General features: G+C 33.5%; 3 protein-coding genes and 1 pseudogene across 4 annotated transcripts; 2 read left to right on the forward strand and 2 right to left on the reverse strand.

Moving 5' to 3' along the window:
- The first annotated feature begins 2783 nt into the window (after nucleotides 1-2783).
- LOC132269882 (uncharacterized) lies at nucleotides 2784-3755 on the forward strand. Its single transcript, XM_059771115.1, has one exon. The coding sequence runs from the start codon at nucleotides 2784-2786 to the stop codon at nucleotides 3753-3755; it is 972 nt and encodes a 323-aa protein (XP_059627098.1).
- Nucleotides 3756-9085: 5330 nt separating this feature from the next.
- Nucleotides 9086-10901, reverse strand: LOC132270852 (large ribosomal subunit protein eL33w-like). The gene is made up of 5 exons (XM_059772062.1): nucleotides 10795-10901; nucleotides 10639-10674; nucleotides 10323-10551; nucleotides 10175-10217; nucleotides 9086-9325 (listed from the first exon to the last, which is right to left on the reverse strand). The coding sequence occupies exons 1-4, from the start codon at nucleotides 10824-10826 to the stop codon at nucleotides 10176-10178; spliced, it is 339 nt and encodes a 112-aa protein (XP_059628045.1). The 5' UTR covers nucleotides 10827-10901; the 3' UTR covers nucleotides 9086-9325; nucleotide 10175.
- A 699-nt stretch (nucleotides 10902-11600) lies between these two features.
- Nucleotides 11601-17073, forward strand: LOC132269883 (O-fucosyltransferase 19-like; annotated as a pseudogene).
- Nucleotides 17074-17412: 339 nt separating this feature from the next.
- LOC132270853 (syntaxin-81) lies at nucleotides 17413-25654 on the reverse strand. Of its 2 annotated transcripts, none has more exons than XM_059772063.1 (8): nucleotides 25458-25654; nucleotides 24677-24756; nucleotides 23313-23396; nucleotides 22999-23103; nucleotides 21332-21475; nucleotides 18408-18674; nucleotides 18173-18304; nucleotides 17413-17762 (listed from the first exon to the last, which is right to left on the reverse strand). In XM_059772063.1, the coding sequence occupies exons 2-8, from the start codon at nucleotides 24752-24754 to the stop codon at nucleotides 17619-17621; spliced, it is 954 nt and encodes a 317-aa protein (XP_059628046.1). In that variant the 5' UTR covers nucleotides 24755-24756; nucleotides 25458-25654; the 3' UTR covers nucleotides 17413-17618. The 2 variants fall into 2 exon arrangements, with proteins under 2 accessions (XP_059628046.1, XP_059628047.1); XM_059772064.1 differs by lacking the exon at nucleotides 25458-25654 and adding an exon at nucleotides 23937-24003.
- Between the last annotated feature and the right edge of the window lie 1898 nt (nucleotides 25655-27552).

The raw sequence follows: 27552 nt of genomic DNA on the forward strand, positions 1-27552 counted from the left end.
GCTGTGAAAATGTCGGAAAATAAAAACATGCAAAATAAGATTTTGGGTCATGAATAGTTGTCAAAACAAGAAAAAATAACTTTTTGGTGTATTAATTATGGACTATTGTTCACAAAGTGTTTTAGCACTATGTAAAATAAAACTAAACCGCACCAAATATACTTTTGTTGCCAAAATCGACACTATAGCGGCAAAAAACTATAGAAGCAAAATGCATGCCAATGGGGCTCTTAGGGACAAACTAAACACTATCTTTTTCATTACCTTCCAATGTAATGATCGCTTAGCAAATGAATTCTATTCTAATCGAGCCTAAATTGTCAATGAAACATATTTACATTTCACTTGACAATCTATTTCAGGCCTCCCCAGTTCAAGACCACTCCTGACGATTCTCTAATGGAGGGAAGCACTGCAAATTTACAGTTAGGTTAACTCAGTTCTTAGACTACCTAAACTGGTCAGTAAGTAGCTATGTAAATCCTTACTAAGAACACTAGAAAGAACACATCTCAGTGGACCAAAAGATTTAATAGTATCAGCAAGATAGTCTTTAAACAATATTAAAAAGCAGACGAATTTTCTTTCATACAAAATTAGTAAAAATCATATGGAAGTCTGATCACGCTTAAAAGAGCAAAAAAGGTGCAGAAAATCAATCAAATGTCTAAAATTAGTCGCATTCAATTTAATGGTCTATCCTCCTTCCAAACAAATGATAGCATAATAAAGTACTAGTGTACCACAAAAGCCACGAGACACTTGAAACCTCTAAACACTATAAGAAAAATGCAAATCCCTTTGATCACTAATGGACTTGATCCGGTGTTCAAAGTCCCCAAGTAACCAATGACCTCAATTTGAAACCTTCACCTCCGGAGAAACTGCGATAAAAAATAAAATTACAACCAAAGAATCTGAAACTTGATAAGAAAATGCTTTTACATATAACAGAACTGGAAACTGAAGAATCAAAATTTCATTATAAATGTCTCGGGCATATCAGCACAAGAAACATAACGCAAAGCCCCATAGAAAAATTTCACCATATAATAACCAAAAACAACATATACAGACAAATTAATGTACCAAGAACAGTAAATTTCACAACCAGACTATTAAAACTATAAGAGAAAAACATATTGGTCCAAATGATTTATAATATAATACCTAGTAACGATGATTTAAGGTTTGATACTGATTAGGCATTATGTTAAGTATGGTATGCCAATCAAGTATTGTAGAAATGTCTTCAAAGGCCTAGTAATTGGGAAATTACAGCACACAATCTCCATTCCTGAGGCATCTTAAATCTTAAAAGACGAGATTACCCTCTAATGTTTAATTCATTTTTATGGTAAAATATCAGAACTTATGAAAAGTCAATTTTGCCCTTATATATATATACATTATTACACCAGCACCATCATATATAAATATATATATATATAACTAAGTCAATAGAAAAGCATCGCAGCACCGTCGCCACCCACCTACCGTCTTACACCACCACAACTTCCACGCTCTCTCCACTGCAACGTCCACCACCTCTCTCCACTTCCACAATCTCACCGCCCCATCCATATCCGCCGCTGCCATCTTGATCCGCCGTCGCCGTCGCCGTGTCTCCCCAACCACATCCCACAATCGCTGCCATCATCTCACTCCTTATACCGCCACCACTTCTCAACTACAGCTGCCGCCACCACTTCTCCTCAACCACAGCCGAGCTTCACCTCCCTCGCTGGATTTGTCTCACCGGTCCACATCCACCGGCCGAGCTCGCCATCGCTCTCATCGCCGGTCGCAGATCACAGCCAAGTTCTCCTTGCCCTTGTTCGTTCTCTAAAATAAAAATTAAGATTCAGTGTTTTGAGATCAAATGTGTGGGTTATTTGTGAGCTTAGAAAAAATAGTACTCCATCAGTAATATTTAATTTTCTGAAGCATTGAAAGAAGGGAGAGATTAAACATGACATTTTTCTTGTAATTGTTAGAAATTAAACTTTATTTTATTTGGTATTTTATATTTATGTGAGTTTTTTTATTGGAGTTAGTGGGGGGTATGAGAATTACAACTAGTAAATGGTCATGTTAGTGGGGGTTTTGTTTACTAAATGATATGTTAGTGGGGTTTTAATTTTTCATTTACATTTATGTTTTGAAGTCTATATAAACCCATGCATTGTACTCATTTTCAATCAAGTGAAATAAAAAGTGTTTTCCTCCATTTTTATTCTCTTTCAAATAGTATAGTGTTGTATGTGTAACTAGGCCACTATTTCCAACAAAGTGGTATCAGAGCTAGTTTGTGTGAGAGAGAAGAAATGGCAAACAATTCGGTTCCATTTCAAATGCCTCGATTCACCAAAGATAAATATGAAAATTGGTGTATCTGCATGAAGGCAATTTTGGGAGCACAAGATGTGTGGGAAGTTGTTTCCAAAGGTTATGATGAGCCAGAAGATGAGACAACTTTGTCTCAAGCCGAAAAAGATGTTTTACAAGCCATGAGAAAAAAGGACCAAAAGGCGGTGATGACCATCCATCAATGTTTGGATGATGGAATGCTACAAAGAGTTGCTAGTGCAGAAAATGCAAAGCAACTATGGGAGATTCTTCAAAATTCCTTCTAAGGAGTTGATAAAGTGAAGAAGGTTCGCCTCCAAACGTTACGGGGCGAATTTGAAGCATTGCATATGAAGGAATCTAAATCAATTTCAGATTATTTTTCGAGGGTCTTGGCTATTGTAAATCAACTAAGAAGATATGGCGAAACCACCATGACTGATACAAGGGTCGTTGCAAAGATCCTTCAGTCGTTGGATTCCAAATTCAACTACATTGTTGTAGCCATTGAAGAGTCAAAGGATTTGGATTCCATGACTGTTGATCAACTCATGGGTTCGTTGCAAACTTATGAAGAAAAGGTGGTGAAGAAACAAGAAGCTTTGGAGCAAGTGCTACAAACAAAGTTTTCGTTGAATGAAAGAGACGAAAAACATGGAAGAAATCAAAGGGGCCGAGGACATGGAAATGCACGTGGCCGAGGAAGAGGAAGAGGCCATGGAAGAGGAAAAAAAAGCGGTCAACACACAACCAACAGTGAAGAAAAAATCCATGACTCACAACAAATAAGAGGTCGTGGTAGAGGAAATTACTCAAGGTCATATGGAAGGAGGTATGATAAGTCTCAAATTCAATGTTATAATTGTCAAAAGTATGGTCAATATGCTTCGGAATGTAGAAATGTTGCTAACGATGTTGAAGAAAAGGCTAATTATGTTGATGAAGAAGTGGAGCCTACTTTGTTGTTGGCATACAAAGGTGAAATGAGTGATCAAGAAGATGTGTGGTATTTTGACACCGGTGCTAGCAACCATATGTGTGGTAGCAAAGAGAAGTTCGTTGATATTGATGAATCAATAAATGGCAAGGTGACATTTGGAGACTTATCACAAATTCCGGTAAGAGGGAAAGGTAAAATATTGATTCGTTTGAGGAATGGGCATCATCAATTTATCTCTAATGTTTATTATGTGCCTAATATGAAGAACAATATTTTGAGTTTGGGACAACTTTTAGAAAAAGGCTACAATATTTCCATGAAGGATTGTAGTCTTTCGATAAGAGACCCATTAGGTAATTTGATTGCCAAGGTTCCAATGACAAAGAACCAGATGTTTTTGCTAAATATTCAAGCCGACGAGGCTAAATGTTTGAAGGCTTGTGTGAATGATTTAACTTGGCTTTGACACTTGAGACTTGGGCACTTGAATTTTGGAGGATTAGAGTTGTTGGCCAAAAAGAAGATGGTGAAGGGATTGCCTTTCATTAACAATCCAAATCAATTATGTGAAGGATGTCTCGTTGGAAAGCAATCAAGGAAATTTTTTCCTAAAGAAGCTATCACAAGAGCTACAGCGCCACTACAACTTATCCATTCGGATGTTTGTGGTCCAATTTCTCCATCATCATTTGGTAAGAATAATTATTTTTTATTATTCATTGATGATTTTAGCCGAAACACATGGGTGTATTTTCTTAAACAAAAATCGGAGGTGTATGAAATTTTTAAGAAATTTAAAACACTTGTTGAAAAACAAAGTGGCTATGATGTAAAGGCTCTTCGATCTTATAGAGGTGGTGAATTCACATCAAATAATTTCAAAAAATTTTGTGAAGAAAATGGAATTCACCATCCTTTAACGGTTCCGAGATCGCCTTAACAAAATGGAGTTGCAGAAAGGAAGAATAGAACCATTCTCAATATAGCTCGAAGCATGTTGAAAAGCAAGGAAATGCCTAAAGAATTTTGGGCTGAAGCAGTTGATTGTACTGTGTACTTGTCCAATCGGTGTCCTACTAGAAGTATGCAAAACAAAACACCACAAGAAACATGGAGCGGAAGAAAGCCAAATGTCTCTTATTTGTGGGTTTTTGGAAGCATTGCCCATGTGCACGTGCCGGATGAAAGGAGGACCAAGCTAGACAACAAAAGTGAAAAAATGGTGTTCATTGGCTATGATGCAAATTCTAAAGGTACAAGTTGTACAATCTAAGCAATGGGAAGATTGTCATTAGTAGAGATGTTGAATTCGAAGAGGAAGCCACATGGGATTGGAACACTCCAAATGAAAATTATAATATTTTTCCAATTTCTGATGAGGAGCAAGAAAATGAAGGCATGGAGCAGCCCATTTCTCCACCAACATCACCTCCACTACCATCAATTCAAGACCAATCAACTCCATCATCATCAAATTCAAGTGACACACCACCACTTCGCACGAGGAGTCTTCGTGACATATATGACGAAACAGATGAGGTAACAGAAATGTTAGGTGATCTAACACTTTTTTGTCTCTTTGCGGATTATGAACCCGTAGGATTTGAAGAGGCGGCACAAGACAAAAAATGGAGAAATGCTATGGATGAAGAAATTAAATCCATAGAGAAGAATAACACATGGGAGCTTGCTACACTTCCAAAAGAGCAAAAGGTAATTGGTGTCAAATGGGTGTATAAAGCAAAGAAGAATGCAAATGGTGAAGTTGAAAAATATAAAGCAAGATTGGTCGCCAAGGGGTACAACCAAAAGCCCGGGATTGACTATGATGAGGTATTTGCACCCGTAGTTCGGTTGGAAACAATTAGATTGTTAATTTCTTTGGCAGCCCGGAACAATTGGAGAATCCACCAAATGGATGTGAAATCGACTTTCTTGAATGGGTTTCTTGAAGAAGAGGTGTATGTTCAATAACCCATGGGCTATGTTGTAAAGAGGCAAGAAAATAGAGTCTTGAAATTAAAGAAGGCTTTATATGGCTTGAAGCAAGCACCAAGGGCGTGGAATAAGCGAATTGGCAAATATTTTCAAGACAACAATTTTTCAAAGTACCCATATGAACATGCTCTTTACTCCAAGGTAAGTGAGAATGGAGATGTATTTTTTGTTTGTATGTATGTGGATGATTTAATCTTCACAGGTAGCAATCCAAAAATGTTTGAAGATTTCAAGAAGGTTATGGCTCGAGAGTTCGAAATGACAGATATTGGCATCATGGCTTATTATCTTAGCATTGAGGTCAAGCAAATGAAGGATGGAATGTTCATTCACCAAGAAGGCTATGCTAAGGAAATTCTCAAGAAATTCAAATGGAAGATTGTAAATTGGTGAACACGCCCATGGAAGTTGGAATTAAATTGTCAAGAGATGAAGATGGAGAGACAGTGGATCCAACATTTTTCAAAAGTCTTGTTGGAAGCTTGAGATACTTAACATACACAAGGCCGGACATATTATTTGTGGTTGGGCTTGTTAGTCGATTTATGGAAAGACCCACCATAACTCATTTCAAGGCGGCTAAGAGGATTATTCGTTACATCAAAGGTACCTTTGATTCTGGGTTATTCTATTCATTTACAAATGATTTCAAACTTGTGAGTTATTCTGATAGTGATTAGGCCGGAGATTTGGATGATAGAAAAAGTACTTCTGGCTATTGTTTTTACATCGGAAATGTTGCTTTTACATGGTGTTCAAAGAAACAACCCATTGTCACCCTCTCAACTTGTGAAGTAGAATATGTTGCAGCCACTTCATGTGTTTGTCAAGCAATTTGGTTGATGAATTTGTTGAAGGAATTACAAATGCTACAAGAAGAGTCAATGGAGATTTTTGTAGACAACAAATCAGCAATTAATTTGGCCAAGAATCCTGTGTTTCATGAACGAAGCAAGCATATTGATACAAGATTTCATTTCATTAGAGAATGCATAACCAAGAAGGAGGTGGAGCTCAAGTTCATCAAGTCACAAGATCAAGTTGCGGATATTTTCACCAAGCCCCTCAAGTTTGCAGATTTTTACAAGTTACAGGTTTGCTTGGAGTTGAAAAAAAATCAAGTTTAAAGGGGGGTGTTAGAAATTAAACTTTATTTTATTTGGTATTTTATATTTATGTGAGTTTTTTACTGGAGTTAGTGGAGGGCATGAGAGTTATAACTAGTAAATGGTCATATTAGTGGGTTAGTGGGGTTTTGCCTACTAAATGGTCATGTTAGTGGGTTAGTGTGAGTTTTGCCTACTAAATGATATGTTAGTAGGGTTTAAATTTTTCATTTACATTTATGTTTTGAAACTTATATAAACCCATGCATTGTACTCATTTTCAATCAAGTGAAATAAAAAGTATTTTCCTCCATTTCTATTCTCTTCCAAATAGTATAGTGTTGTGTGTGTAACTAGGCCACTATTTCCAATAGTAATAAATAGGCAGTTGAGAGAATAAAGAGGTATAAATTGGAGAGGGACAATTTTAGAGAGAGAAAATCTCCATACAGCTATCAGAACGGATGCTTCGACGAAAGCCGGCACCGCCTCCACTCTCTCATCACTATTGCCCTTGTTCGTTCTTCCAAGAAATATATATATATTTTTTTTGCCCACAAAATTGAAGAAACACCTTGGATAGGCACAAAGAAAACATTAATTATTACTTATAAAAATAATAATAATAATAATAGTATGCAATAACTCTCACTAAACCCATTTGCAATTTCTTTGTTTCGTTTTTTGGTGGAGGTGGCAATGGTGGAAGTGGTGGTGGTGGTGGTGGTGGTTTTGGGAGCAAAATTTCTGGGTTTTCAATGAGAGAGAGGATAGCGAGATAAAATTGAGATTAATAAGGGTAATTTTGTCATTTGAAGATTTGGATATTTTAAATTAAAAATTAGTATTTAATTGATTTGTATAATAATGTTTTATTCATTATCCCTTTTAAAAGTGAGAGTAAAATGAGTGATATAATTCGTACAGAGAGTTTGTGATTATCCATTTTATTTTTTTCTAACAAGTGAATTTTCGTATTATTATTAACACTCAAAAAAACCAAATGAAACAAATGTTTTTATTTTTAATTTTATTTTTATAATTATCTCTTTCAAACAAGACTCACATGACAAAGACTTTCTATTATTAATGTATTATTATCTTTCTTTTTCCTCCAAAAAATAGTTAACATTGTCCTCTCCCTCTCTTATATATATATATATATATATATATATATATATATATATATATTTTGGATAATATTTAGGGATTTACAATATAGTCATGGCTAATAAATAGACATGTATATTCAATTATCAAATCAGAGATAGTAATTTAATTACTATTTAAGAATTAGTAATTAAAATAGGACTTGCCCATTTATTATTGATCTACATCAATGGTGAGTATATTGTAAATTTCACTAGTGAAGACGTAAGCAGTGTCCTTTTCTTTTCTTTTCTTTTTTTTTTTCTTTTTTTATTATTATTATTTTTTTCAATTAAGTTTGACAGCGACTTTCTTCAATGGGAGAAAAGAGGAACTTCCATCATTTCGTTGAAGCTGATGCCGCCTTAATATCATAAATCTCTTATGCTTAAAAGGAAAACGATTATAGAAGTGAATACTATAAATCTTAATCCACCATAGCATGCATTTTTCATGTCTCACGACGGATATATGTAAAGGACCTAGTCTTCGTGTAAAACAAGAAAGAGGAAATAAAGAGAAATAGGCTTATGACACTGAGCAGAAAGAAAGAAAGCAAAAAAATATGACTTTGCTTTTTTGAGCTACAGTAGAAAACAAAAATAACCATTTTATTTGGAAGTACTACTTTGATTAGCAAAACTGGAGATTCGGTGGCACCGGCGATGGTGAGGGAGGGAGGAGAGGCTTTCGTTGGATCTATTGCGTGAGGACAGCTAGAACGATTGAAAGAACAACCTTCGCACTCCGGCGATCCAATGAGCAAAAGTTCGTTCCTGCTCGGTGTAAATATAAGATATATTCATAGATTAAGGGTATTGTAATTTTTTTATTTAATATTTTTTTAAGATTAGAGAACACTTTTGATCAAGTCAAATGGTATTTATGAGCAAAATTGTCTTTTTACATATTTTTAACGAAAACTGTAAAGATGTTTGATATTTGGTCAAACTTGTGGTCAAACCTGAAGAGGCGTGATGAAATTTAAGGTAAGAATGTTAAGAAGTCAGTTATTAGGGGAATTGGGAGAGGATGCAAGGCTCGGGCTTTCAGACATGGGGACCAACCCACACAGACATTATTTTTTGGAACTAACAAATTTTATGAGTTAAATTTAAGATATGATCAATCATCTATATCTCGGAGTTCTATCTTTCCAAAGTAATGATCGAGCCTAAATTGTCAATGAAACATATTTGCATTTCACTTAAAATGTCCGAACAACCTATTTCAGGCTTCCCCAGTTCAAGACCACTCCCCTGAACCTCGATTCTCTAATGGAGGGAAGCACTGCAAATTTACAGTTAGGTTAACTCCATTCGTAGACTGCCTAAGCTGGTCAGTAAGTAGCCATGTAAATCCATACTGAGAACACCAGAAACAACGCATCTCAGTGGACCAAAAGATTTAATGGCGTCAGCAAGATACTCTTTAAACAATAATAAAAAGCAGATGAATTTTCTTTCATACAAAATGAGTAAAAATCATATGGAAGTCTGATTTGGGGTAATCAATGATCACATTTCAAAGAGCAAAATAGTAGTGCAGAAAATCAAGCAAAGGTCTAAAATTAGTCGCATTCAATTTAATAGTCTATCCTTCTTTCAAACAAATGATAGCAGAATAAAGTACTAATGTATCCCAAAAGGCACGAGACACTTGAAACCTCTAAACACTTTTAAGAAAAATACAGATCCCTTTGATCACTAATGGACTTGATCTTGTGTTCAAACCCTCCTAAGTAACCAATGACCTCAATTTGAAACCTTCACCTCCGGAGAAACTGCAACATGAAAGGGGAAAAAAATAAAATAACAACCAAAAAATCTAAAACTTGATAAGAAAATGCTTTTACATATAACATCAACTGGCAACTGAAGAATCAAAATTTCATTATAAATGTCTCAGGCATATCAGCACAAGAAACATAACATTTTATCACTGGGCAAAACCCCATATAATAACCAAAAAACAACATACACAGACAAACTAATGTACCAAGAACAGTAAATTTCACAACCAGACTATTAAAACTATAAGAGAAAAACATATTGCTCAAAATGATTTATAATACCTAGTGACAATGACTTAAGGTTTGATACTGATTAGGCATTATGTGAAGTATGGTATGCCAATTAATTATTGCAGAAATGTCTTCAAAGACCTAGTAATTTACAGCACACAATCTCTATTCCTGAGGCATCTTAAATGTCGAATGTTTACCTCTTTGTTCTATCCAGATTAAACAGGATTTTGATACAATCTTCCAACCCTCGAAATCTACCTACCAGCCCTATCAGAAAGTAATCTACAAAACTTGAATGAATTAATCATTGGAAATTTTATACCTAATATTTATCCTATTTTTTCTTGGGAAAAAAATTTAAAGAACACACATCAAAAACGAACCAGTTATGAACCACAAACCATAGGATTCTAAACAAAGAAGGATCAATATAATGCTTAAGTTTTAATCCAACAGCCTATGTATACCCAAGTATCGTATATCTTGTGTTTATTAGCAATTCACATATATTTTACGTACTAAAGCATCCAACTAGTTTAGTTGTAGTCAATTAAAAATGAACCATATTCAAAATTTCAAAAACAACAATCACCAGGAAATTTATACCTCACATATTGCTTGGATACATGAAAACCCTAACTCTAGCTCCCTGCAAAAACAAGACCAAATTCACACATTAAAACGCAATACCTCACTCACACAGAGCCACAAACACATATAAATCATCAAATTTAAAATTTGAATCAGTATATACCATGGATTTAGGAGGTAGGTTGGACTTGAACTTGGCTCTAACAACACCAGTGTTACCGTGAGGCCTAGTGACCTTTCCCCAAATGCATCGATAGTGCGATCCGTCCTTCTTCACTTTCGCCTTGTAGATGTACGCCATGCGCTTCCCGAGGTACCATGCCACCTCCTCCTTCGTGTTCACGCCCTCGATCTGAACCAGCGACGTGCTTGGGTACTGATTCGACTTCGACCTAATCCCAATCATCATACAACAATAAGCACTCCACTAATCGCACCATAAAGAAACTTAATTTACTGAGATTCATATATAATATTACCTCTTGTAACCGAGAACAGTTCCTCTAACGTAGAGTCTGCAAATGAACACGAAATTACTCTGAAATTCAGCTGTGTATTGTATCTACATACATAAACCTATACATATATATATCTATATGAATGTGTATATATATAGAGAGAAAATTGATGCAGACCTGACACGCTCTCCTTGACGTCCCTTGACCATTTTCGCTGGAGGGTTGGGTGCTCAGAATACCAGAGACGCCTGCAAATATGAATCCTAAAACCCTAAAAATTTGCTTCATTCTTCGTTTTGTATTTATATCGTGAATTTGGGTAAAGGAGACTAAGACCACATGTTGGGCCTTGGCAGCAATATGGGCCTTTTGGCCTAAAACTTAAATATGAATCGGTATCTCAAATAAGGTCGGCCCAATGGCACCTATTGCGATTGGTTTGGGGTTAGGAAAATAGTTTAAATTCGCGAACTCACCGTTTCTATTAATAATAAATATAAAATTAAATATTTCTTATTAGTTACTATAATTTAATTTTTATTTCCTTTTTTTAATATTAATTTTAAATTTTAATAATTTTTTTTTATTATGATAGTTAAATATAAATTTTGTTAAAATTTAAATTTTTTTGTTAAAAAAATATGGAGACTCTAATACATGGCTAGGCGAGTTCGGAAAAAGGTTATATTAATGGGATAGGTTTGGATAGGACGTCTCGTTCGGATCTTATGGAATTTTTTTTTTTTTTTTTTTTTTTTTTTTTTTGCATATAATGTACTCTAGTACATATAAAACTCTTTTTTGATAGACTCGTGGGAGTCCTTGTTACTGAAGAATCGAAAGAGTGAAAATAGAGAGCGAAGACGTGACATTGCGGTTGTCATTGTGCAGGTGGGTAGCAAGAAATTGAATGGAATAGTAAGTTGTTTGCACCATCGCTTCATTACAACCACCACAAACCGCCAGCTTCTCTCTTTCATGACATGATTCCGGCACACGGGAGTGGGACGAGGAGGAAAGCCTTAGCCAACCACCTCCACCATCGCCGTCCTACGGTGGGTGGTTGGGGGCGGTTATGGCAGATACGCCATTATGTGGGAGCACTGATGTTGTTGGTGGTGCTCTCCGCGTTGCTGATAATAAGCAACATTGATGTACATCGTATGAGTGGTGATACGAGTGGTCTGGAGAGGGTAATGCAAGAAGAGGTATTTAAATCTTTCTTAAAGTGATTTCTGATATGAACCTAATATTTTTATTTTTTTAGACTTTCTTAGACATTGATTCATGGATATGAATTTTTATTTTTCTTAAATAATTTTCATGGGGGCAAGAACTGCTATTTTATGGTTTTTGTGAAAAATAGTTATAAATAATAGTTTAGATGCCCTCTCCATAAGACTTTTACTGTTTCTTGATTTTTACAGTGTAGTTTAGTTGATTTTCATTTTCTTTGCTTTTTTTTTTTTGGTAAATATTTGAATATATAATTGAGACGGGCAAGAAATGCTATTTTATGGGTTTTATGAAAAATAGTTATAAATAATTTTCATGGGCAAGAACAACTATTTTATGGGTTTTGTGAAAAATAGTTATAAATTATAGTTTAGATGCCTTCGCTATAAGACTTTGACTGTTTCTTGATTATTTTTACAGTGTAGTTTAGTTCTTTGATTCTTTTTTGTGCTAAATGAATTTATTGATCTTCCTTTTCTTTGTTTTTTTTTTTTTGGTTTTTTTTGGTAAATATTTGAATATATTATTGAGACTAAATTTGCACTAAAATCTAAAAAATATTTATAAATTATAAATATTTGGTAAGAATAAATTACCATCCTCGAATATATCTATGTTCTATTCATCATTTCAATTCATCTCTCAAACATACTTAATTTAACTATTTTTATAAGTATTTGAATAACTCTCTCTATATATATAAAACACACTTAATTTAAGTAATTTTATAAGTATTTGAATAACTCTCGATATATATATATTTTGTGTGTGTGTGTCTATATATATATTTTTTGTTTTTGGAAGTAACAGCAAACAATATAGAAGAAAATCCTAATCGATTTGATTTTAGTTTATTTTCATTAAAAATATATCTAGTTTTGTCATTTTCGGTTAATAATATATAGGAAAATGATTCTTGCACTGAATAGTTACAACAGTGAATTGTCCTGCTCTTTTAATTAGTCAATTATACAACAAATAAGAAAGTGGAGCTCTTCACTTAGTTGTATTTGGTATAAATAGTCAATCAAAAATTATTTAAATAGACAATTCACTGCAAGTATTCGGTGTGAGTATCACTACTTATATATAATGATAATAATAAATAAAATAAAATAAAAAGTTTCCTAAAATATAAAAATGATTAAAAATGACACTAAGAAGCAGTTGATCGCCACTATATATATATATATATATATATATATATATATATATATATAATTAGTTATATTTAATAACCTTAGAGCATCTCGAGCGATATACACTACCACCTATGATGTGTGAATTTTTTCCATCTCCAACAATCTGTTAAAATACATTACCATATCACCAATGTGTGAAAGAGTTATGTATTTTATATAACATTTTTACACTACCAGATCAACATATTTCATTTCTCATCCCTCTCTCTCATTCCATTAAAAAATCAACCATATATTAAGTAGGTTTATAAAAGTTATGTGGGGTCCTGGCATGACACATGGTTGATTGTCATTGGAAGATATATTTTTACACAAAAAGTATAAAACAACCGTTGGAGTTAAAATTAAATAATCAAAAAATTTTGTGTAAATTTATCATGACACATCAGATTTACAAAAAAAAAAAAATATACACAACGGTTGGAGATACTCTTATGTGCAATAAAAGTGACATAATTTTGTTACCTTATGAAAAATCATATTCTACCAATTGGTTGTAAAGTATTAAAATCTGTTTTTGGTATGTGTTCCATTTTTAATCACCATATTTAGGTGTGGTATAGGTAAGGAGTACTAATCTGGCCATATTTGAAGCAACACCATTCTATGGTGGCTGGTGGCTTGCTAAATAATAATAATAATATATTTTCTGTTAAGTCTAACAGATAATAATTAGTTCTTTCTTATTTCCCAAATGGTGTTGTTCATAGCCTTTATTTTATTATTATTACTGTTAATTTTTAAAGGAAGAAATTAGTTAGTGCCTTTGGACAAAGGGTATTTTTCACTGACAAGATGAGTAGTGCCTATGGTCTCCAAGGGGTTATTGGGTTCTGTAGTGGAATTTTTTCTCTCAACAAATAAAACTCACTAATATATGATATATTGATGTCCCATTCATAAATTTCTAACTCTTATTCTACCAATTTTTAAAATTATTTATTTCTCAAATGGTGTTGTTTATAGCCTGTATTTTATTATTGTTAATTTTTAAGGGAAGTAATTTATGAGTGTCTCTGGACAAAGGATAATTTTTACTAACAAGATGAGTAGTGCCTTGGATTATTGGTTATGTAGCCTCAACAAATATAACTCATGTCATTCATAAGGATTTTTTATTTATTTTTATTTATTTATTTTTTTAAGTCATATAAGGAAATTTCTAACTCTTAATCTACTTTTTTTTTTTTTGTTTTTTTTTTTCATTTGATTCCCCCCTCCTTTCAAATAATAAAACAACTCTGTTTACGTTGGGAGTTGAAAGATGATTTGTGTATGGGATACAAGATTAGCACGAACATTTTCTTATATATGATATATTTTCTGGTAAGTCTAACTAATTAAAAAACTATTTACAAGAGTATTTCTTAAATGGTGTTGTTTATAACTTATATTTTATTATTGTTAATTTTTAAGGAAAGTAATTAGTAAGTGCTTATGTATGAGATAGGTCTCCAACGGCTGTTTACCTTGGGAGTTGAAAATTGAAATATACCAGATTAACTGTAGATTCAATCATGTACTCAGATAGGATTATTGATTCTTTTCTCAATAAATATAAATCACTAACATTTTCTTATATCATACATTTTTGTTCCATTCATAAGGATTTTTCCTTTTCATTCTTGTTCTTTTTTTCCTACAAGTCATTCATAAGAAAATTTAGACTAGAAAGATGACTTGCGTATGAAATACCATATTAGTTGCAGATCCGATAGGATTATTAGGTTCTTTTCTCAATAAATATAAACCATTAACATTTTCTTATATGATAGATTGATGTTCCATTCATAAGGATTTTTCCTCTTCTTTCTTAATGTACCTTTTTATTTTCATTTGATTTCCGAACATTTTTTTTATATAATAGATTGATGTTCATTTTTCTCTCTTTTTATTTTTTTTAAGTCATTCGTAAGGAATTTTCTAACTCTGAATCTATCATTTTTATTTTTATTTATTTATTTTTTTTCATTTGATTTTTTTCAGATCCCCCCTTCCCCCTTTTTATAGTCTATAAATTTGGGTATTCTGTTGCAACATAGAAGCTCAAGTGGAAGCAAATAATAAAGTGATCACCTTTTTCATTTGATTTTTGTTTGTCAGACTAGACAGAGTTGGAGCAATGACACAAGCGATCACTATAAATGCATTCAACGATCAAGTAAAGATACAAGTATGTGTACCATTGTTAATTCCTTATACTCGCAAAATTGTGCAATTCCATATTTATTTATTTATTTTGGCAGGGAACGAATCTTCTACAAATGGCTATATTCAGATTAATGCTAATGGAGGATTAAATCAAATGAAAACTGGGGTAAGCAACTAATAGTGTTTGTTTTGTCACTTGGTACTTTTTTTTATTGCTTCTCAACTGGTTTTGCTGTGTCTTACAGATAAGTGATATGGTTGCCATTGCAAAGATAATGAAAGCAACCTTGGTTCTTCCTAAATTAGATCATAAATCCTTTTGGAGTGACCCTAGGTATGGATTTTCAGTCACACTGGTTTTAGCACACATAAACACACGTAATTATACCGAAAAATCGAATTAAGTTGTTTGTTGAAATTAATTGTATCAGTGAATTTAAAGACATATTTGATTGGGAGCACTTTAAGGAAGCTCTAAAGGATGATATTGAAGTAGTAGAGACTCTTCCTCCAGAATTTGCATCTATGGATTCCTTCTGCATGGCCCCGGTCTCTTGGTCGAAGGTTTGTATATAATTAGAATGTTTAAATTAAAGATAAATGGCTTCTAATCGATATGTAATTTTCTATACAGCCCAGTTATTATAAAGCACGTGTCCTACCGTTATTAAAACGACACAATGTGATAGAGTTTAGCCACACTGATTCTCGTTTGGCTAATAACGTTGTCCCTTCAATCCAAAGGCTGAGGTGTCGAACAATGTATGGGGCTCTTCGTTTTAGAAAGGAGATAGAAGAACTTGGAAAGAAGATGGTAGACAGACTCAAGAAAGAAGGGGAAGTATATGTTGCTTTGCATTTGAGGTATTTATCTTAATTACTCATGCACGGGTAGCTCTTTTTTTTTTTTTCGTTTGTTTGTTTGTTTTAGTTTCACTGACTATACAGATCACGATTGTAGATATGAAAAGGACATGCTTGCTTTTACCGGTTGCAATCACAATTTGACCTCGTCGGAGGCTGAGGAGCTGCAGGAATTCCGGGATGGGGTAAAGCACTGGAAGGAAAAACGGATAAATAGCGCGGAGAGGAGGCGGCAAGGGGTGTGCCCCATGACTCCTAGGGAGGCTGCTGTGTTTCTTGAGGCAATCGGGATCCCTTTCTCTACCAAAATTTACATTGCGGCTGGGGAAATTTATGGACAAGAAGGTCTCAAAGCACTGCAGTACAAGTATCCTAATGTACTATACCATTCCAGTCTAGCAACAGAAGAGGAGTTGAAACCTTTCAAGCAGTACCACAATCAGCTAGCTGCATTGGACTACATTCTCGCTGTTGAGAGTGATATTTTTATGTACACCTATAATGGTTACATGGCTAAGGCGGTGCGTGGTCATAGGATCTTTGAAGGGTTTCGAAAAACCATCAACCCTGACTAGTAAGTGTCATATGAATTTCATTTTAGTCACTTTGATCAACATTGAACTAACAACTTGACATGTTATAAATTGTTGTAGTCAAAATTTTGTAAAATGGATCGATAGAATGGACGAGGGCAACTTATCCTGGGAAGCATTTTCTTCAAAGGTTGAAGGCTTACATGCGAATAGGACTGGAGGACCACAACGTAGACTAGTAGTCATGCCTCCTCCTCCAAAGCATCTTGCAAAACATGAAGAGACTTTCTATGCAAACCCTTACCCTGGTTGCATATGTGACAAAGCCTAAAACAACCAACAACAAGAAGGTCAATAGTTAAACATCTGAATTGAATTGAAAGGCTAGACATTTTCTAAACTTACTTTTTTACGTTCTTCTTATTATTCTTATTCTTTGAGTGTACGTTTACAAAGTTTACATGATGTAATCACAGAGTTCTACTACATCTCATACTAATGTAACACTGTTCATAATACCAACTGATATGTGCCTCGTCAAGTTCTCTCCCACTAGCAAGCTTGAAGTTTTTAGAGGAGGGGTCTTTGAATTTCATTGTTTTTGGCAACTGGATATTTTTTTTTTCAAAGTGAATCACCGTATTGCAGATTGTAAGAAAGTATCAGAACAACCCAAACAAAAGGCAGACACACCCAAAACAACCATCACAACTTCAACCCAGCAAAGTATCCTAGATGACTCGACCAAAACAACCATTACAACTTCAACCTAAACAAAAAGCCAACAAAAACTAGATGACATCTTGAGCTTTCTTTGGAAACAAAATAACCTTACGAGGGCATAATAATTTCAAATTTTCCCCAACCCCCATAACCACATTTGTTAAAAGAATTTAAGTGGCTTTGGTAGGTTTTCTTAATTAGACAAAACAAGAGAACTTGAAAAGAAAAAGGAAAAAGAGAGTACAGAATACAATGTGCTCAAATTTTGAAACTATTTGTGATCTTCCTTCAATCAATTATACCAATCAAGAAAGAGGATTGAAAAAGTAAGTACAAATAGGAAAAGCAAAAGAAAAGTCCTGCTACTGCTATTCCGTTGGATAGCCTGGCTCAGCTCCTTGTTACCAAGCTCTACATTCATTGTAGCTTCAACCGCCTGTCAATGAAAAGGGTGTAAGGATTGCTTTGTAAAAACTGAAGCATCAAGAAAGACTGATATATTGACGAGGATCTGCCAGAAAGATAAAAATAATATAAAAGATAACTTTGCACATTAATGTTGACGACTACGTGTGATTTGACCCTGATCTGTTGTTTGGCGGTATTTGACTTGCCAGTTGATTTCAACACATTTTACATGAAATTAGGGAAACAATGATAAGTTATGATTAGAGTTGCCAGCCCAGCCCAGCCCCAGTAGATGCATAAGAAACCTTGGTGTTGGAAAATTGGCTTACTTTCAAACAAAATTGCATTATTTTCCCTTAATTTTTCCAGAAGATAAAAATTTCTATCTGAAGCTTATATAATACTAAAAGCCATAAATATGAACGCAGATGTTCTGACCTGCTCATACAAAAGCTCTATCTGTTGAGCTTGTTGCAAAACATGTGTGGACATGAGGTGATTCAATGCAGACATTTCAACCATCTTTGTTTCAGTCTCTTGAACAGCATCTAGAAGACTAGTCAACTCCACCTGCATTAAAACAGCAGCAAGGGGATTTATTTTTTTACGTGGATCCAGTCTGAACAACGTGTAAAGACAGTTGTACAAAAATCAGAAGCCATATGTATATTACCTGGAGGACACGTGTTTCATCGTCCAGAAGCTGCTGTTGGGCTCTTAAAGGCTCAGGTTGGACCTCACCAGTCTCCCTGAGCTCTGATTGGTCAGGCTCCCTGAGCTCCAAATTGTTAGTTTTAGAAATATCCGTAGAATTTGATGTGGCACCCCGCTTCAATTTTCTTCTTGGTATTGCTTTACTAATAGCATCTTGGAAGCGTATGGCTCTAAGCTGGTCAAACTGTGATGTGACTGCGTGAAGTTTTTCACTTAAAATCAAAACCTGCAATTCAGAAAAAATGGTTATGCACAAACACATGAAAACAATATTCAAAATAGAATGCTACTCATCTCTCCCAAATATAAAATCTAAATGGAGAAAGGAATGTCTTGCACAAAGACACCAATATCTTGATGTTGTATCACCTCCCTCAGATCAGAAAGCAAACCAAAAATGCTTCTGTCCAAACTTTACCCAAAGGACACGTAACATAGGGAACTCAGCAAGAATAATTACTATTCAGAGAAATACATCGAGTAACAGAAAAATAACAAAGAAAACCATAGCTTAGAAGGTGTATGATTACAAGGTTCCAATAGAACCAAGAACATCTCTCCTTCCAACACAAAATAATTAAAACACCATTACATCCAAGAACCTAGTGCCGCCTTGATGGAGGAAAGACTTCATTACCCCCAAGTTAAGTGACTCACGTGATTAACAAATTGTTTTAGGTTTAAAAACACACATAATCCGAGCATATTAAAATAAAAGACAAGATACCAACAAGAAGCCTTTATAATGAACTAAAACAAATTAAATCAAGCCAAGGACAGGGATATCGGAAAAATGACCTTTCTATGCTTGAATATTCTTGCATCACTTGCATAATCCAATCTTCATATAAGTAATTCCTTCTCCTGTTCATTAAATTTTCTCAATTTATGTTACTCTTTGCAATTAAAAGGCCCTCTATTTTCTCTCAACTTCCTCTAGTTTGTCTCTTTTCTTAGTTTCTGCGTAGAACTACTATTGTAACACATTTAGAGGCATCCAATCAAGAAGAAATCACAGTACAATCCCAGTCAAGAATTGTAACGACAGAATAGATCAAATAGGTACATTGTTGAGGACCTAATGTGATTCTTTTCATAACATTATGTTCTATCAAGACATCAAGCGTTCTATAATCAAACAACGCAGCCTAGCTTGTGAGAATGAGAGTGGAAGACCAAGGCTTTAACTGTTAGTAACATATACATATATATATATATATATATATATATATATATATAACAATGAATTTGTCATTCTATCATTTTTGTAACAGATTTTTATCACTCACCCCAAACTTTTTGAGTTTTTGTAGAATCAGTGCGCAAGGTGAACAAAGCATAGAAAGAAAATGAAAACAAGAACTTTAGGATCATATGCATTTATTGAGACTTGGAAGTGTTTAGGAGATTATAATGTGCCTTAGCTAACAAAAATATTTAATAAGATCATAATAACAAGAAATGCCTAACCAGTGGAGAAATATTTAATATCTTTATATTAAAATAAGAGGGATGTTCAAAAGTGTACAAATTATAGTGGTCTATAATTAATGTCATGCTAAAAAAACTCATTCTTATAAACAATTTGAATTTATGAGAGTAAGTAAAAAATGGAAGCAATTTAATTTCTAAGGAGACTAATAATGGATAGATATGGAAAATTTAAGAAGGATCCTCATATGGTTACATAGATTTGTCAAAAAAAACATATGATAGAATTCTAAAAAATTAATTTGGTTTATTTTAGAAAAGAAACGAGACATAGATTTATTTACATGATGAAAAACATGGACTATGGATCTTTGATTACAATAACTACATAGGAGAACCAAGTGAATTTTCAAGTATTGTAATCTTACATCAATAATCAACATAAAACCCATATCTTTTTGTCAGATATATGGATGGACCAACAAGACATGCTGGATCAAGTTTTATGATATATGTTATATCACTCATAGTTATTTTTAATTGATGAAACCTAAAGCACTGACAAAGCTAAATTGGAAGTCCACAAAGAAGCTCTAGAATCCAAAGGTTTTTAAGAGAAGTATGACTAAATTTAAAAAAAAATAGAATGTAAGTTTTAAAAAATCAAGAATACAAGTGCGGATGTAGTAAAAATTAGGAATCAAGAGATACTAAAAGCAAATAATTTCATTATATAGACTCTATTATTCACAACACAAGGAATGAAATATTAGAAATATATTGCTCATGGAATTAAAAAAGATAGATTAAATAGAGTGCATGTTCCTTGATTGATGTATACCTCTAAAATTGACAGTATTTTATAAATCAGTTAATGCACATTGGAGAATAATAACTACACTGGTGACTACGAGTGATGAGATTCACATCGAAAGTTAAACAGTGTGGGGTTTAACTAAATTATTGGCCTTAAATTAAGCAAAATAATGAAAAAACCTACGGTACCTACCCCATATTGTTGGGACAGATATAGTTGAGCATGCAATATTTAGATTGTGCAAAACTATGTTGCCTTACATTTTGAACATGTAGGTTAAGAGAAGACTCAGATTGATGATGATATGTTTGTTTCAAAAGTTTCCGTAACCTTCAAAAAAAAAATCCAATCTCAAGGCATTCATCAAGTAATTGAGCTACAAATAGACGGCGGACTGCCTTGGTTGAAGTTTACACAATAACAACCAAGAAAAAAACTAGTTATCTAAATCACATAAGAGACTGAATTTCCTATATCAAACTCAGTTATATGTGTGTGTGTGTTTGCGAATACATACAAAAGTAATTAATTCAATCAAGTTTTAGCAAACGGCCATAAACCGCATAACCAAACCAGCGACAAATTCAATTGAGATACTATATAATTGCAATATGAAAAAGAAGTTGCAGTGTTACCACGCCATGTTTGTGGGCTACAGTGTCAGCATTAGAATTGTCGCCCCCAATGCCAAGCCAGCCCTTTGATTTTGCTTCTTCGTCATTTATACCAGTTTTGAGAATATCTATTTGTTCTTTGCAGGCTTTAATAAAAACAGTAACCTGCATAGAAATAGTGAAAAAAATGTTGGCAAAGTAATCCTACAAAGTGCACTACATAATTTTTGTTATTAAAAGATGCACAGCCCATTTCACCTTCCAAGATAAAAATGTTGTAAACTTTGTCTGATACAATCATGTGATGGATTTATATGTATATACATATATTGTTCTATGCATTAAACATCAAATAAAAACCCATTCCACCACCCCCCCCCCCCCCCCCCCCCCCCCCCAAAAAAAAAAACAGAGAGAGAGAGAGAGAGCAAGTATTACATAAGAATTTGCCATGAAATTTTAGATAGTGGATGAACTTACAGAAACTCCAGCATATACTTAGTTGTGGACATAACAGAGTCTAGACTTCATAAATTGGATTATATGTGATCCAAGCTTGCAGCACCATATTTTTTCTTTGCAAGGGAAAACTTGGATGGGTAAAACACCATTCAACTTATACAATGCAAAAATAACATATAACATAAAACAGTGTTAATTAAACTACAGCACATCTAATTTTGAAAAGTAAAACAGGCACAATGGATGTTCAACAGGCTAATTTTATTCGTTACCAGAATCCCCCGTAGCAAGTGACAAAAACCATTTAAATTCTACATTTAATAAGAGATATAACAACATGGAAACCATGAGAAATCAGACAATTGATGGCAGAGACCTGAAAAAGATTTCAGTATATGTTCACAAAATACACACAATATATATTAGTGGACTAAAATTTCAACAATGAGTCCCAAAGCTCAATAATTCAAATGCTTGAAGGCCTTCTTACATATTGAGCTATAACTATTTGACTGCTGATTCGGAGAAAAACTATTGATATACAAATGATTGGGCCTTAAACCAAACTGGGCTACTTAAAAATCGGTTCAATATAGGATCCAGTTTTGTAAGTTCCATAAGGTTTCCATTTCTCCAGAGTAATTGAAGCTCCAACGAGCTAGCTAATCTGCTACCAGAAAAGCAACACCTAAATCTAGCTTCTCTATAGGAATTATGCATTACCTTTCTCTAAAACTTCATTTCCAGACAATATGGTTCTCCATTATCATGCAATTATAATAATATCAGTGATCTTCCTCACCACTGTAATTTTATTTACAGTTCAAGGTGAAGTTATATAGCTTCTTATTGCCAATAAATAAAAGAAACAATGCATTTTATCATATACTAATTTCGAAGTGCATTGTTTCATCTAATCCATCCAAGCAAAACCATGCTCAATCATAGAGTTACATAATTAGTGAGTGTATTTTGATCATATAGAATTTATCCAGGCAGAAACAAGTTACTTATCAAAAAAAAAAATCCAGGCAGAAACAAGTTAAAAATTAAATAAATAAAATAAAATAAAAAGGGAAGGGAGGTGGGGGTACACCAATAAAATACGTCTAAATAATCATAATAGCCACATATAGACTAATATTACAACATCATATCTCTTTAAATATACTAGTAACTTCTTTTAGGTTGCACAGTGGTCTTTAAGGATAGGTATCAGTACTTACTTCATGCTCAATGCTATCTCTCTCCTGTTCGGTTGTCCGGTGTAGATCAACATAATCCTTCCTATGTTTCACCAAGAACTGTTCCAGAGTATAGATGCTTTCAAGCTGGCAATTGAAGAAAAAATTAATTAATTTTGGTGATGCAAACTGTACATGTCTCTTGAATACTTCCCTTTTTCAGAAAAGAAAATTTCTTAAAATGCTTCCTTAAGAGCCCATGTCACCATGTTTATAAGATAATGAATGACACAACCAGGAGTATAAACCATATCAACTAAAAGCAAAAGTACATATGGTGGTTATAGTGCATATACCGTTTTCAATGCTGCTTTGGTAAAAGATGACCTTTGCCGAGGTTTGTGCATAATGAAAGATGCCAATATCACTGCCATTTTGGACTGAACACCTCACATAAGGAATTAGAATCCATGAGTACATTAGGAGAACTCCAAGGCTAACAAAATTAAGTATATATTAAGATAATAATTTCAAAGCTTACAAAATATGTTAATGTACACACAAGCTGAAACTCTTAATAGGACTACCATAAATGCTATCATAATTACTGCACGCACATCCATCTATTTCAAAATGGATTGTCACTAGTCCTTAGATAAGTATAGTACATTTAAATTCAGTGTAACACTACAACAGTTCATAGCTGTAGAACCACACACCACGGAGTGGTCAAAATTAGACATTCGCTACCAAAACTAAACCTGAAATCCATGTAATGTCCTCAAAATTGTTTCAAAACCAAACAAATTACTGATGTCAGATTTTAGCACTGAAATTCGTTGCCAGTAAGAATTGACAAAAAGACAGCTTGTAAGATTGACAAAAATACGAAGAACCACTTGATAAAGAACACAATCTTTCAATTAAAATTACAACAGTAATATTAGAGATATGCTGCATTTTCAGAAGCCATAGTTTACCAATTTGGTAACACGAACAGAAGTTTTAGGTTGAAATCACGTTCAGGAATTCGCCAATTCTGCACTCCTGCAATCTAATGGTTAAAAAGGGGAATAACCTGGCAATAGTATATTATGATGGAGATGCTCCATAATCTGTCTTATAGATATTTAGGACTCCAAAATCGTAAAATCATCTAAAATCTAAACCGATCTAAAATCGTAAAATCATCTAAAATCTAAACCCATCTATCATTTTTCTTCTTTTTTGTAAACAGTGAGACATATTCATATGATCAATAGATAATATTTTAGCTGATAAATTAAACTCTGGGATTTTTTTAAAAAAATATATATATATATATATATTTTGAATTTGGTGGTTTAATTAATATTTAACTCTTATGAATGATAATATTTTGAACTGATTTCTGAATATACACATGATACAATATAAAAGGAAAAAGAGTCCAAGAATTAAAACCAATATAAACAATTGCAACATTTATGTGTGTTTGTGTGTGTGTGGGTGGGGTGGGGAGGCTGCTTATGCATTATTCCTATAAATGACAACATCCCCAAGTCGCAACACCATACTTAGGGTTCCTAATTAATGCAAGCTTCCACTTTAGAATATGCATTTGATATTTGAGCTTAAATGTGAGCTCCTACTTTAGAAAAATACACTAGATCTCCAAAACTAAGCCAAACAAATTGTTGAATGGATTATGAAATAAACAAATTCAAACGAGTTAACAAACCTCGTTATATCCCAAAGATAAAGCTGCCCGCTGCACAGCATCTTTGAAATCTTCAGTTCTATCTCTGATTCTAGCCATTCCTTAATATCCACCAACAAACATCTTCAGTAAAATTTCTCCAAAACAAGAACTCAAAGCAAGGGAATGCAATACTAAAGAAAATATGTAAGAGACACAATTGTAGACAATATAGAGTCGATGCTATCATTCTCTCTCTTGCACCATACTCATCTCATTTTGAGTAATCCATCATTTTAACAATAAAAAATCTAATGCATTGAAAAACCCAAGGAAAAAAAAAAAATTCCAAGCTTTTTCCACAAGATCAGCCCCTTAATTTTAGCCTGAACTGAAGTGGACAGTCTCAGTTCAAATAAGGGCAAACCCAGTGCACGAGGGTCAGATTTACGCAGAGAGACTAATTCCTTGTTTCAAACACGTGACCTCCAGGTCACAATGAAGCAACCAATTCTCAGTTCAAATAACAAAACTCAATACAGCCCAAATTTTGCAAACAGATTGGGAAATGAATGAGCCTTACAACCGAATGAAAAATCCGGGAATACCAGGGATACAGATTTAGGTCAATGAACAGCATCATTAATCAAGAAGAGGAATGCATAATTGAACCACTAGTGAAAATGGCAATTTCAGTTTAGATTATCAAGCAAAATAGAAAATCAAAGGAGAGATAGAATTGACGATTTTATTTGATTATGTTGTAGCTAAGTTAAGTAGGATTTGAATTGTAATACCTAACTGGGATAAATTACCGTCTCACCTGATAATGAGTTTGTTTGAGAAGAAATTGTCCCTCACGTTCGATCTGTGCTCTCGAGCGTTACCGTGTGTGCGAGGCTTGTTTCTCTTTATAGACGAGCTGTGATAACTTTTGTTGAAAATTTGTCAAATCTGTAGGTGCGAATCAATTCCGCCTTCTCCAGGGGTTTCGAAAGAGGGAAAATGTGTAAATATATATATATATATATATATATATATATATTACGTGTGTGTGAAGAGAAAAGAATAGGAAAAATTACAAAGACCTCCATTGAGGTTTTGTCAAATAAACTGATCTCCTTTTTTATTTATCAAATTACACCAATCTCTTTTATAGTTGTCAAGTGAACGATGTTAACTGTTCAAGTAAAATTACATATATATCCTCATTATATTTATTGTATTTTATTTACGAAAGAATGAAAATTGAAAAGATAAAATTATTTATAGCGAAATAATTTGGAAGGAGATATATATATATATATACTTAAATATATTTGTTTGATGAGAAACAATTTAAGAGGAGAGAGAGGGGGAGAATATATTTGTTTGATTTGGTGTATATATATTTGGGTTCGATAAGTGACAACAAAGAGGGAATAGGAAGATAATTCAAATAGGGTAAGAAAGAGAGCAAATGGGTGTGACAAAAACCCAGATTTGGTGCTGAAACTCAAACACACCAAATAATCAATTGGATTATTTATACTTGGAGGTTTGGTTGTAGTAGATCCTCTCCACCTTCTATTTATCATTAATTCAATTGCATTTGGTTACAAACGAAAAAATTATTTTCCCATGGCGTTGATATTGGATGATTCTTATATTCCACTCTACATAATAAAGAACACATGAAAAATGAAGTAACTCAATGGTGAGTTTTAAAAAAAAAAATTGTTTATTATGTAGAGTGAAGTACAAGAATCATCCAATAAAAATTACTTAACCGAGAGAGGTTTTTCTTTTTGAAAGGTTGAGTGGAGAGAGCTTGTACTAGTGGCTCCAATGAATTTTAGTAAATTACAGAGAGCCCAAAAGGCTCCAATGTAGTGGCAACCATGGAGGTTTTTAAGTAATTTTACTTCAAAAAGTAAGGTCAAATTTGTCTTCATAATAACTAAAAGGGTACTTTAGTAACTTTAAACTTACATTAGCAATTACTAACATTAACTAGGTATTGACCTTTAACGGCAGTTAATGGAGGGGTACTCTATGTTATGAAAATTTAAACTTGAAAAGAGGTCAGTGTAATTTGTCAAATAAGAGAGAAGGTCAGTGTAACTTGACTGAACCTCAAGGGAGGTCAGTGTAATTTACCCAAAAGAAAATAAAGACGATGAAATAGTATAAAATAACTTAAATGCACATAGAGATTGGACGTCGTTTTGGGTGCTTTACAACTTTGCACAGTAATGAATAAAGAATGATTCAGCAGTAGTAACTTAAAAGAAATTAAAAATGAATTAAATTTCTAGAATAGTTTTTAGTCAATAGATGTATTTAAATAAAAAGGAAAAATGGCATAAAATTTGCCTTATTTTTGCCAAAAAGAAATAAAAAAAATTTGCTTGAATTTTAGCTTAGAATCATTTCTTCAGAATCAACAAATATCATTCAAATTCGTCTTACCGTTGATAACCGTAAGCCATATTTAAAGGATTGTTATATCATATAATGTTATTATTCCACCACTTTATCATTATATTAGGTAGTATATAAGTAGATCTAGATTCTTTTTTTTGCTGAAAAAAAAGAAATCTTTTTTATTTTTTTTCTTTATGCATTTTAAATTCAAAATAAACCCTTATCATTCTATCATTACACTAGATCAGCGGTGTAGAGGAGCAAATTCCTCTTCACAGTTGAGGAGGTAAGTATTACTGGTTTTCAAGTTGAACCATTCTAAAGGGTAACGAAGTTCTGAAGAAAAAGTTTGGAGGATGGCTGCTGAATGTTGCCTCTGTTATCATGGTAATGCCGGTTGTAGCTCAAGCAAAAAAATCACATACAAGATGAGAGTATGAGACGCATAGCCTGATGAAATCAAGCCTCTATAGTTGATGAACCACCTGTTTTTAAAGCTCTCAAAGAGGCTG

This window comes from Cornus florida, unplaced genomic scaffold (genome assembly GCF_030987335.1).
Source record: "Cornus florida cultivar Cherokee Brave unplaced genomic scaffold, ASM3098733v1 CherokeeBrave_3.0.0_Hap2_Chr08, whole genome shotgun sequence".
Lineage (NCBI taxonomy): Eukaryota > Viridiplantae > Streptophyta > Magnoliopsida > Cornales > Cornaceae > Cornus > Cornus florida.

Coding starts and splice junctions, on each gene's coding strand:
- LOC132270853 (XM_059772063.1), bottom strand. CDS start 24,754: ATGGCTAGAATCAGAGATAGAACTGAAGATTTCAAAGATGCTGTGCAG. Junction 18,675..21,331: donor TAGCCCACAAACATGGCGTG/GTAACACTGCAA, acceptor TCTGAATTGCAG/GTTTTGATTTTAAGTGAAAA. Junction 18,305..18,407: donor ATGAAACACGTGTCCTCCAG/GTAATATACATA, acceptor GTTTTAATGCAG/GTGGAGTTGACTAGTCTTCT.
- LOC132269882 (XM_059771115.1), top strand. CDS start 2,784: ATGACTGATACAAGGGTCGTTGCAAAGATCCTTCAGTCGTTGGATTCC.
- LOC132270852 (XM_059772062.1), bottom strand. CDS start 10,826: ATGGTCAAGGGACGTCAAGGAGAGCGTGTCAG. Junction 10,675..10,794: donor CGTCAAGGAGAGCGTGTCAG/GTCTGCATCAAT, acceptor GTTCATTTGCAG/ACTCTACGTTAGAGGAACTG. Junction 10,552..10,638: donor ACTGTTCTCGGTTACAAGAG/GTAATATTATAT, acceptor GATTGGGATTAG/GTCGAAGTCGAATCAGTACC.